Here is a 10,912-nt window from a genome sequence, read left to right as displayed (position 1 = left end):
TGTAAGGGTGCAAAGTCTGACAGTGACAGAGTAGTTGAGTATAGATGTCTGGAGTAGTGTGAAGTGATTTAACACAACCTATGAATTAGGTAATTGTGAGGAAGGAATTTGGTGGTGATTTCATACGGGTGTCCGACAGCAACCGTGGTGGGCGGTGAATGTAATGTGTACATGCACTGTGTACTGTGCTGTGACTTACACAGGACGTCGTTTTGCGGCCTACCATCAGTTCTCAGTGAGGCTCATCAGTAGAAGCAGCATTCTCCTGAATATGGCGACCAGCTGGATTGCCGTAATACCGAAGCGAGGATTTTAGGATCCGGCAGCAAACACGAACAGACTTTCAAGACTTGTCATGCCGAATAAGCCTACGAAGTCACATCAAGTTGAATATTTCATATTATCCAACATCATCAGTCTTTTTTTTATATCCATGTTGGCTGAAGTACGCTACATTTTGTAACTGCCAATGATTCGAAAGTACAGAGAAGTGGCTACCTGTGACAGGTCCCTATTATTGATGAGGAGTGTTACAAATAACTTAACTAAAGCGTTGCAAGTAAAATAAAGAGCCAGGGCATGTTTTGAAGAATCGTTCACTGTATAGTTTCAGCTCCATGTGCCGGACTTGGTACAACTCATTACTAAAGACAAAAATGCGGCTTATTTAAATGTAGAATAGAAGTTTGCAAGATGATAACTTGTGGACTGTCTGTTATAACATTGTCTAATTGTCGGTTACGGATGTATGAGCAGCAAGAAGACGTGTGCCCTGTGCTCCTTGTACGATTTGAGGAAAATTAGTTTCCAACAACGGATAACCCATGCACAATAGAAGTTACGCACTTCCTAGAAAGCCGCAGGCGGAGACAATTTTATGATGCTTCTGCATTCTGCTTGTTATACAGGAAAAGTTGCCAAACAAGCCCACCTCTTAATGCATTAAACATGGAGTCACTAGGTCTTCTCAGAAATTCCCTGTAGCACGTCATTCGTATTAGAAGTCGTTTCCCGTAATATATAAGGGAATGTAAATTTGCACAGCAGCAGTTAACAGTGAACAGTTGCATCGAAGTGTCAGAATGCAGAACTTGGTCTCGTTTGTGACACTTGTAGCCGTGGCCAGTGGCTGCAACAACCATTTCGAGCATATCGATGTGCACCAGGTGGTGCACAATGAACGCGTGCTTCTGGAGTACCATAAGTGCCTCCTCTCAGACTCCAACGACGCTTGCACCGACGAGGGCAAAGAGCTCAAAAGTAAGTGCACTGCCGTTACGAGGGTAATGTGAAACATTTGGTAACAAACAAATGAAATAACATTTTAGAGGTAAAAATAATATTAAATAATGGAAAATCCAGGATGAAATAATGACGATATTGCGATGAGGACAGATTGCTACCCGCCATATAGCGGAGATGTTGAGTAAAGACAGGCATAAAAAAGGCTACTAAAAACGTAACCTCTCGGCCAGGAAGCCCTCTTCTGAAACAGACAACGCACACACATCGGCATTCACGCAGACGCACCTCACACACAGATGACCACTGACTCTGGCTGCCGAGGCCAGCCTCTGAGGCCGAGTGGATGGTCTCAGTGAAAGGATTCGTCGACTATGTAATGATCTTGGATGCAGATTTCTACACCAGCGTTATCGTGTGGGGATTTCTAGGACGCCTCTTCGTAGTACTTGGGTATACTAGACAAAGAAAGCAGCTACTCGGGTAGCAGACATGAGGTTTTTTTTAGGCTAGACGATAGTTTCAGGTGCTCTGATCAACGGTCGCCAATCTATACGCAGAAAGGAAAGTCAGACGGCATGCAGAGTAAAGACAGTAAATGTTCCCGAAATTACTGACCTCCAGGAAAGTTCTCGCGTTCAAATTATTCTTGGGACCGAGAGCTGGTTGAAACCCAAAGTGGAAAGCTCTGAGATATTTAATGAGTTTGCTGAACATACGCCGGAAAGACTGATTAGAGGCATAGGAGTGGGAGAGTGCATGGCAGTTGACAATTGACAGAAATATTGACTCTATTGATGTTGAAGTTCAATGTGACGGTGAAGTTATCTGGTTGCGTATAACAGGTGCCTGTTAAATCAACATAATTGTGCCTATTTGTAACGGCCACCAGACTCCGCTGTTACATTTCTAGAGCCATTTAAGCAAATTCTACTGTCAGTAGCGAGGAAACGCCCAGATCGTGCAATACTAGTTGGAGGCGAGTTTAACCCCTGCCGAGCATAGACTGGGATGTATATGGATGCACAGTGGGAGGGGGGGGGGGGGGGGGGGTGGCAGGGAGGGGTGGTACAGACGGACAGTCATGCGAAACACTTTTGAGCACAGGCTTTTGGAAACTGTCTTGAACAGCAGCTAGGTCGACAACCCACAGGCCGACCAGATGGGCAGCAATCTGCAGTTGATTGATGATGCAGTGGTGTACGGTAAGATGTCGAAATTGAGTGACTATAGGAGGACACAAGATGACTTAGACAAAATTTCTAGTTTGTGCGCTCAATGGCAGCTAGTTCTAAATGCAGAAAACTGTAAGTTATTGCGGCTTAATGATGCAATAGAAAAACAAACCTATAACGTTCGGGTACAGCTCTTGTAGAATCCTACTTGCCGCAGTCACGTCGTTTAACTATCTGGGCGTAGCGTTGCAAAGCTATGCGAAGTGGAACGAACATGCGAGGACTGTGATAGGAAAGGCGAATGGTCCACTTCGGTTTATTAGAAGAATTCAGGGAACGTTTCGTGCATCGGTAAAGAAGACCGCTTGTAGGACGCTAGTGAAACCTACTCTCGAGTACTGCTCGAGTGTTTGGGATCCATAGCAGGCAGGATTAAAGGAAGACATCGAAGCACTTCAGAGACAGGCAGCTAGTTTTGTTACTGTTGGGTTTGAACAACATGAAGATGTTTCGGGTACTCAAATGGGAATTATTGGAGGGCAGGCGATTTTCTCTTCGAATATCGCTCTTGAGAAAAGTTAGAGAACCGGCATTTCAAGCTGACTGCAGAACGATTCCGATGCTCTCAACATACATTGCACATACGGACCACGAAGATAAAATACGAGAAAACAGGACTCGTACCGAGCAATGTAGACATACGTTATATCCTAGTTCTATTATTCTGTGCGAGTATACGAGCAGTCTCTGTTGTAAATTGAATTTATGAGGTTGAAATTGCAACGCAGTCTGTGTCAATGACACAGTAATTGGATTTGCAGACGCTGATATTTCATCTTGTTATTTTCATGTAATTTTAAGGAGTGTTAAACTTGTAATCTGTATGTGTAGTCGTTTCCGGAATAAGTTAATATTGCCTACATCCTAGACATTATCGTTTGTAGCCTTATTTGGGCAGATTTCTGTTCCCTTCTGAAGTGCGTTGGAAGGGTAGGTCGGTCAGCAGACGACTCATTTCTGCTTCCTGCTCCCGGAGCAGAGACGTGTTTTCTTTCTACTGCGGCGACGCTTCCATCGTCACACTCGGCCCGCAACCAGGGGTCTCTTCCTGCCGCCTCGCGCTGGCTCCAGTAAATTTAATCGCTTGATACGTGCCACGGCGGAGTGTCGCCAGTTACTTCAGGAACTCCTGACCTAGTCAACATTGTGGATTTAGCAAGCACTTAAGCTATAACGCATCTTCTGCAGGTGCAAAATTGTTTGTCATTATATATCCTCTATAACTACTTGTTTAAACCTTGCACCATTATTGATGGTTCCGGAGAATGTTAAGTTTTAAAGCCCTTTACTTATGAGTATGACCTCTTGAGTTTTTCCCATTTATCCACAGTCATTAGATAAATCCATTCCTGGTGAAACTTACCTCCCTGTTGGCTGATAGCCTTCTACTGTAATTTTCACCTTTCTTGTATTTTGAGAGATTTTATATTTATTTAAGAGTTATTATTCATGTTCCTTCTGGAGTGTACGAGTTGAGAGTCACATTTAAATTCTATGCCTTCCCAGCTTTTCTTGTGTTTTGGGGGATTGTGTACTTTATTGCTTAAGGGATTATTAAGGTTTATAAATTGTTAAGAGCCTTCCAACAGCCACAATCAGTCGGGTGACTTGTTATCCTTTCTGTATTTCGTGTGTGTGTGTTGTCTGTTTGTCCATGACTGGGAAATGTTAATACTTTTTGTAGCAGTCATTTGTGATTCATTTTACTCGTAAAACTTAGTTTGTTCAACCAGTTTGCAGTCACACCTAGTTGGTGTGATTTCTTACCTGTATTTGAGGATGTTTTTTATATTACTGTTTTTAAGCCCTGCTCTTGGTAATGGTATAAAACGTTAAATTGTTATTAATTGACTAATCCTGCTCAAGTTCTTTAAATTATTGTGAGCGTTATTATTCGTTTTTGACATGGCTCTTTAATTTGTAATCATAATAATTGTCGCTAACCAATAAGGTACATTCCATGAAACAACAAATGACAAAATATACGGTTTTACCTTCCATGTGCTTTTCCTTAAAATTGTCCCAACCTGGGTTTTGAGAAATCACTCTCCTAAAGACAGTTTTCGGAATATATGTTCAACAGTACTGCATAAGATTGCCTATCTGTAAACCTGCAATGAATCCATTTGGTATACTCGGTAGGTTAAAGTCTCCTACAACTAATACTGAATGATTTACTGAGCGTAGACTTTCACTGAACGACTTTAAAACTGTCACGGTGGAGAGGCGAGCCCGGTAAAAGTGTGTTTTACCTAGACTTGTAGGCTTGTACGCGTCCAGAAAGCTTCGTAATCACACTCAAATTTGACCTCAATAGAAGCAATAATTGTGTTGACTGCATTTAACGATCCCACTGCAGTGTCGTCTAATCTGTCTCCCCGATAAACGTTTACAGGGTGTCCCACTGAAACCTCCCTGATTTCAAGGACCCAAGAAAAAAACCCACAGTTGATACGACAATGAAAAATGCACCACATTATAGGGCATCTCAAAGGATTTATTCATTTGTCATCAGTACACTTCTACATGTGAACCATTTGTAGCATGAAGAATATAGAATCTATATTCAATTACTTGCCAAGTTCTTTGTCAAATTTCCTCTGTTATTGCTATAATCGCATTAGTGTTACGATGTCGCAACTTAGGAATATCGTCATCTTGTTCGCATACCCGCGGTACTTCACGAATCCCCACATGATGAAATCAAGCGGGGTGATGTCGGGTGAACGTGGTGGCCAGGCAATGGGTCCACCGTGTCCGATCCAACGACTGGGAAATTTTCTGGCCAGGAACTTGCGAACAGCTGTTGACCAGTGTGGCAGAGTTCCATCTTGTTGATAAATGATGTTGGGTTGCAAGTCTTGTATCTGAGGGTACACAAACTGCTCCAACATGTCCGACACACTTACCCATTCACTGTTGGTTCCGCAAAGAAGAACGGTCCAACAATCCTGCCGTGCATTAGCCCACACCAGACGTTTAGTGTAGGGCTATCACCAACATGTTCAATGACAACGTGCGGATTTTGCGAACCACAAATCCGAACATTATTCCCATTAACCCTTCATGATGGATGAAAGGTTGGCTCACTAGAGACTAAACATTATTCCAGGAAGCTGGCATCCATATCAGTACGCTGCAGCATACCCGCAGCAAATTGTTTGTCGTTCGGCGTCATATGTTGCAGAATTTGCACTTTGTAAGCACACATATGAAGAGGCTGGTGAATTACATTATGCCATGTTGATCGACGTACATCAAGTTACCTAGATGCTTGACGAATTGACTTACGTGGGCTTCTGAGAAACATTTGTCTGATGTCCTCCACTGTCTCTTCTGAAACTCTGTGAAGTGCACCGGAAGAATTTTTCAGAACACTTGCTGTTGCCAGAAACTTCCTATACAATTCCTTAACTGTTTTCACATCAGGTGTATCACATTCATACACAGACGAACATTTCTTTGCACAGTAATCGGGGATTTTGGTTTTGCCAACCAAACTACTGCTTGCACACGCTGCAGAGAAGTCGCCATTTTCACTTCATGCGACCATGCTGCACTCTGGTGACGATACGTGGCACTTCTGACGCAGGAATATAAATTCATTGAGATGCTCTACAATGTGGTGCATTTTTCATTGTCGTATCTACTGTGGTTTTATCTCCTGGGTCCTTGAAATCAGGGAGGTTTGAGTGGGACACCCTGTATTTCAGAGCTTCCTACATCGTGTTTCAGCTAGCTCTCGGTGCGAGAGTAATTAGAATGCGACCAATTTCTTCGTGGGCAATAAATTCGGAAACTTTGTTACAAATACTTCGACGTGATACTGTCAAAATTTTAACAATCGAAGTGTCCTTGCTCTGAACATCGCCTGATTTCACTATCTGTGTGTCGACTGCTCAGTGTTCATCAGATTTCCAAAAAGAGAATGTTCCATGTCTCTAGCTCCAGCTGCCATTCCCGTCGTGCGGCTACAATCTCGTTGGGAACTCTTGATTAGAGATTTTAACCCCACCATTGCACTGGCCTTTTATACCTTGAATACTCGATACTGCTGCCAGAATGTGCATAGCGCCATCCCTTTACTTATGTCACTTCATTGTATATGATTATGATATTTAAGAAATATACTAGAACTTTCTACTTATCGCTCCTGTAGGGATCGTGCGGACACGATTAGATGGAGGCACTTAAACATTCTTCCCGCGCTCCATACGTGAATGGACAGGAAATTTCGCAATAACGGTACAGGGGCACGTGCCTTCTGCATCATAAATTCTCCCTCTGTTGCTGGACACACTCCAGTAATGAGCCAAGTGGAACTGTAATGCCACTTCCTCGGACGAGAAATGAAAATGAAAAATTAGCTCCAAAATTCCCAAAGATTTCCCCTAAAACGAGTTCCAAATTCCATGAAAAATTAACAAGCAAACAAACTTCTAGTTAAACTATTATTTGGATATTAGCCAGTAATTGAATCAGGAATCTAACACTTAGTAATTTATTAACATACGAAAGAAAGATAGGATTCCACTCAAATCAAACTCAAAATTCATAATCATAGTAACATGGAAAATTATTATAATTAAAATTCGCAAAGTAGAACCAACGTTGCCAATGAACACTCCGTGTGAATACTCTTTGAGAATCGTGCGTAATGGCTAAGGATATATCAATCCATTGTCACTACGTTACGAGAGTTAGCCAAAGCAGGTCATACTTTAGAATGCTCGTATATGTAGGTGCAATTAGATTGTTTTCTCAAAATTGATTATTGCGGTCTACTACGATGCATTGAAACGATACATTGACTTAAAGTATTACGTTATTCAGAATTCATAGAGGACTTCCATATATTAGACAGAAGTGACTTTAAATTAGATAACTTGAAGTTAACACTACTTAGGAAGTGAAAACAGATAGACAATTTCATTCGTAATAACTAATGGATATGGAACTTGGCGATAGTCACGAAGCATATAATTTATAATTCCCCCCAACTCCTGGGAAAGCTTCTTCCTCACGGCTCTGCTAGGAAGCGACTAATATTGTGTAATAAACCAGCATTCGTGTCATTTCACGCATTTCACGCAGTTTTACAATAATATTTATAGATATAGAGTGCTGAGATATTATTTGACTGAAGCCATCGGCCTTTATATACATTCCTGGAAATTGAAATAAGAACACCGTGAATTCATTGTCCCAGGAAGGGGAAACTTTATTGACACATTCCTGGGGTCAGATACATCACATGATCACACTGACAGAACCACAGGCACATAGACACAGGCAACAGAGCATGCACAATGTCGGCACTAGTACAGTGTATATCCACCTTTCGCAGCAATGCAGGCTGCTATTCTCCCATGGAGACGATCGTAGAGATGCTGGATGTAGTCCTGTGGAACGGCTTGCCATGCCATTTCCACCTGGCGCCTCAGTTGGACCAGCGTTCGTGCTGCACGTGCAGACCGCGTGAGACGACGTTTCATCCAGTCCCAAACATGCTCAATGGAGGACAGATCCGGAGAACTTGCTGGCCAGGGTAGTTGACTTACACCTTCTAGAGCACGTTGGATGGCTCGGGATACATGCGGACGTGCATTGTCCTGTTGGAACAGCACGTTCCCTTGCCGGTCTAGGAATGGTAGAACGATGGGTTCGATGACGGTTTGGATGTACCGTGCACTATTCAGTGTCCCCTCGACGATCACCACAGGTGTACGGCCAGTGTAGGAGATCGCTCCCCACACCATGATGCCGGGTGTTGGCCCTGTGTGCCTCGGTCGTATGCAGTCCTGATTGTGGCGCTCACCTGCACGCCGCCAAACACGCTTACGACCATCATTGGCACCAAGGCAGAAGCGACTCTCATCGTTGAAGACGACACGTCCCCATTCGTCCCTCCATTCACGCCTGTCGCGGCACCATTGGAGGCGGGCTGCACGATGTTAGGGCGTGAGCGGAAGACGGCCTAACGGTGTGCGGGACCGTAGCCCAGCTTAATGGAGACGGTTGCGTTTGGTTTTTGCCGATACCCCAGGAGCAACAGTGTCCCTAATTTGCTGGGAAGTGGCGGTGCAAGCCCCTACGGCACTGCGTAGGATCCTACGGTCTTGGCGTGCATCCGTGCGTCGCTGCGGTCCGGTCCCAGGTCGACGGGCACGTGCACCTTCCGCCGACCACTGGCGACAACATCGATGTACTGTGGAGACCTCACGCCCCAAGTGTTGAGCAATTCGGCGGTACGTCCACCCGGCCTCCCGCATGCCCACTATACGCCCTCGCTCAAAGTCCGTCAACTGCACATACGGTTCACGTCCACGCTGTCGCGGCATGCTACCAGTGTTAAAGACTGCGATGGAGCTCCGTATGCCACGGCAAACTGGCTGACACTGACGGCGGCGGTGCACAAATGCTGCGCAGCTAGCGCCATTCGACGGCCAACACCGCGGTTCCTGGTGTGTCCGCTGTGCCGTGCGTGTGATCATTGCTTGTACAGCCCTCTCGCAGTGTCCGGAGCAAGTATGGTGGGTCTGACACACCGGTGTCAATGTGTTCTTTTTTCCATTTCCAGGAGTGTAGAAATTCCTTGACATTAGAAATTAATAACACTGTTACGACTGATTATAGATTTGAGATTACAACCAGTCTATAGGGAATATGGTGCCGCTGGTACTAATTTGAACTTATCATCAATATTTAAATAGAAACTAATAAACCATCTATTATAAACGATTTAATTACTACATTTGCTGAAGCAAATATCTCGCACAAGTTGAGAGTTCAGTTCATCAATGTTCTTTTCATAACGTCAAAAAAAAAAAAAAAAAAAATGAAAATTCATATGTGTGTGAAATCTTATGGTACTTAACTGCTAAAGTCATCAGGCCCTAAGCTTACACACTGCTTAACCTAAATTATCCTAAGGACAAACACACACACCCGTGCCCGAGGGAGGACTCGAACCTCCACCGGGACCAGCCGCACAGTCCATGACTGCAGCGCCTTAGAGCGCTCGGCTAATCCCGCGCGGCTTTTGTAACGTCGATACCGATACAAAATAAAGAACAATCTCTTTGCTCTATCCCTGAGTGTTAGCCAAGACCGAAGATCTGAAGGACGTTACAGAATCTACTCTTCTATTCTGATTTTGTAGTCGTTGTAGACTCTTAATTCATGGTAGAAAAATACGGCTGCTGTTTTCAACATTCGAAATATGGACTTAATACATTAATTATAAAATGCAATTTGAGAAGAGTTGTATGGTATCTATGGAATCCCAGAGCTATCAGTGACGGAGCTGTTGTCATAAACATATCTCATGTATAAACAAACCCGCCCGAACAGGTCTTGAATGTGAAGTCGTACCGAACGACCGCCGTGTCATCGTCAGCCCACAGGTGTCTCTGGATTCCGATATGGAGGAGCATGTTGTCAACACACCGCTCTTCCCGGCCTTTGACCGTTTTCGCAACCGGAGCTACAACTTCTTTTTCAAGTAGCTTCTCAGTTGTCCTCACAGGGGCTGAGTGCACCCCTCTTCCCGACAGCACTTAGCGAACTTGGACAGCCACCAATCCAAGTGATGGCCAAGACTTACATCTAGAGGAAACATAACATTAATTTACGTTAGGGTCAAGGATTGCCAAACAGATTGCGTGTGGCGTACCAATGAAAAATGTGTTTGGTTATTTCCTGCATTTTAAGATAAGTATTTCACTTACTTTAACTTGATAAGCTACTGTCTCTACATTTCAGTTACGAAGTTCTCTTTCAATAGTTTTCGTCGCGGTTACGATTCAGCAGAACCAGTGAAATCTTCAACTTCTCAGTCTCTTATGCGTTTTTACAGGTATCTTACCGGACGCCCTGAAGACGGACTGCAGCCAGTGTAACGAGAAGCAGAAGGCGCAGGCTAAGAAGGCGATCACGCTCCTCGTCAGTGAGAAGCCACACCTGTGGAACTCGCTGATCGACAAATATGACCCTGACGGCAGCTACAGGCAGAGGCACGCTGCTGAACTGGCAAAGCTCTTTTCTTAAACGACTACTCTGTAGCTGAACTTCAACAGTGAAAATATATTCAGTAGTGGAAATATATAACTGCACGATGTAATTTCGTTGTTTATCTGGATATCACCTTCTGGCATCATTGTTGCTATAATGCAGTTTTCTTGTTGAAAACTTACTAAAACCAGTCTATCTCTGGACTTGTTTTATTCGATATTTTTTTTTGTATTTTATGCCCTACGCGCACTGCGGGAGTTCGTTTTTCTTAGAACAAAGCACTCCTTTTCCTGGCAGCTATTCGTCAACAGAGACATGAGAATATGTTGAAATGCTTAACACATAAAACATCCATCTATGGCTATAAATGTCTGCAGTTGATGGTAATAATACTGTAATAACCATGTAACTGCAGAAATTCA

General features: G+C 43.7%; 1 protein-coding gene across 1 annotated transcript; it reads left to right on the top strand.

The window, feature by feature from the left end:
* Window positions 1-1,062: 1,062 nt before the first annotated feature.
* LOC126273024 (ejaculatory bulb-specific protein 3-like) lies at window positions 1,063-10,675 on the top strand. The gene is made up of 2 exons (XM_049976404.1): window positions 1,063-1,260; window positions 10,336-10,675. Exons 1-2 carry the CDS (start codon window positions 1,083-1,085, stop codon window positions 10,524-10,526), a joined length of 369 nt encoding a protein of 122 aa, XP_049832361.1. The 5' UTR covers window positions 1,063-1,082; the 3' UTR covers window positions 10,527-10,675.
* The last annotated feature ends 237 nt before the right edge of the window (window positions 10,676-10,912 follow it).

This window comes from Schistocerca gregaria, chromosome 5 (genome assembly GCF_023897955.1).
Source record: "Schistocerca gregaria isolate iqSchGreg1 chromosome 5, iqSchGreg1.2, whole genome shotgun sequence".
In the NCBI taxonomy this organism is placed as follows: domain Eukaryota; kingdom Metazoa; phylum Arthropoda; class Insecta; order Orthoptera; family Acrididae; genus Schistocerca; species Schistocerca gregaria.
Note: the sequence above shows the minus strand (reverse complement) of the source record. Positions and strands in the feature narration are given on the sequence as shown.

Excerpts from the sequence above, each read along its gene's own strand:
- LOC126273024 (XM_049976404.1), top strand. The coding sequence starts at position 1,083 with ATGCAGAACTTGGTCTCGTTTGTGACACTTGTAGCCGTGGCCAGTGGC. Across the intron at positions 1,261-10,335 it reads CGAGGGCAAAGAGCTCAAAA|GTATCTTACCGGACGCCCTG; the intron begins GTAAGTGCACTG and ends GCGTTTTTACAG.